The sequence below is a fragment of the Argiope bruennichi genome, chromosome 8 (assembly GCF_947563725.1).
Source record: "Argiope bruennichi chromosome 8, qqArgBrue1.1, whole genome shotgun sequence".
Classification (NCBI taxonomy): domain Eukaryota; kingdom Metazoa; phylum Arthropoda; class Arachnida; order Araneae; family Araneidae; genus Argiope; species Argiope bruennichi.
Genome location: NC_079158.1, coordinates 110047802 through 110049086, shown reverse-complemented (window position 1 = coordinate 110049086; position 1285 = coordinate 110047802). Strand labels below are relative to the sequence as shown.

The 1285-nt window shown below is 38.6% G+C and overlaps 1 protein-coding gene across 1 annotated transcript; it reads right to left on the bottom strand.

Moving 5' to 3' along the window:
* Positions 1 to 309: 309 nt before the first annotated feature.
* LOC129980722 (uncharacterized) lies at positions 310 to 927 on the bottom strand. Its single transcript, XM_056091105.1, has one exon. It carries the CDS (start codon positions 925 to 927, stop codon positions 310 to 312), a length of 618 nt encoding a protein of 205 aa, XP_055947080.1.
* Positions 928 to 1285: the final 358 nt, after the last annotated feature.

The following is a 1285-nucleotide window of genomic DNA, read 5'->3' as shown; positions in this document are numbered from 1 at the left end:
TCCAACATCTGTAAGTTTTATTCCTCTGGAAGCAAGCTCAGAAAACAATTTTCTGTCATGTATTCTAGGCAGGGTTGAGCATATCTTTTGTTGCTCGAGAAGAGACAATGGAGTTGAATATTTGCGATTTAAACTTTCTACGTTTACCATGTATCTCTTATGCTCAGAAGCAGGGGAAATTCCTCCGCCAAACAGTCCATGAGAAAATATCTCTCTTCCAGATGGAGAAAGGAATAGTTCTGCAGCTAAATTCTTTTCAATATAGGACCACTGGGATCCATCATCTAACAATGCTCGAACACAGACTTCCTAGTCTCTATTTCGTAGTCTGATCATAATAGTTTTGAGATGTATTTCATGTTCAGAGGGAAGATTTGTTAGCAGTGATTCTGTAGATCTCTGTTCATTATCGGCTGTTCTGTCCTTAGACGAAAAATTACTTTCCTTTTCCTTGCGTAAATCTGGGCAAAGTAATGGATAATGTCTCCGTTTACAAATTAAGCATCTCACACCACTATGACATCTTTTTGCTAAATGTCCAACCTTAAGGCAAACAAAACAGCATCTTTTTCTTATAACTTGCGATTTTCTGCCCTCATAACTCATATCAGATAACTTTTGACAGTCTTGACTTAGATGAGGGCGGTCACAGAAAATACAATTAAGTTTTGCACCAGTTGTACTTGAAATTAACGTAGCCGCAGTGGGTTCATCTTTATGGACCGATTTCTGACAATCTTTTCGTATAGCCCCACTTCCCCTATCTTTACCGAATCCTTCACAAGCTAAACGTATCATTTCTTCTGATTCGACTTCATGGCGTAAAAAGCACATAAGTTTTTCCAGGGATCTCTGACTTGTAGCATCATCAGTACTTTCCGAAATTCTACTCCTTTCCCACGCTCGCAGAACATTTTCTGCAAACATGACTCCACCAATGGCTCTAGAAATTCAGCAAATTTTTCTTTTGTGTGCCCTAAGCTTTCCAATGCTCTTAATTTTGTTTCCAGCATATCGTAGAGGGTGGCTAAATCAGGGGCATTCTTTCCAATCGTAGCATTTTTCAGAACCAGTGATCGCGGACATATATTTGCACTAAGAGATCTTCCCGGCCAAATCTTAATTTCAGCTGTTTGAGGGCTTTTGGATAATTTTCAGTTGTTATTGGGAAACTGGAAATTAATCTAGCAGCTCTCGAATCAGGCACCATAGACTGGTATAAATATTGGAATTTGTCTATATCAGTCAGTTCCTCTGAATCATGAATTTTTGAAAATATACTCCA

Coding starts and splice junctions, on each gene's coding strand:
- LOC129980722 (XM_056091105.1), bottom strand. CDS start 927: ATGTTTGCAGAAAATGTTCTGCGAGCGTGGGAAAGGAGTAGAATTTCG.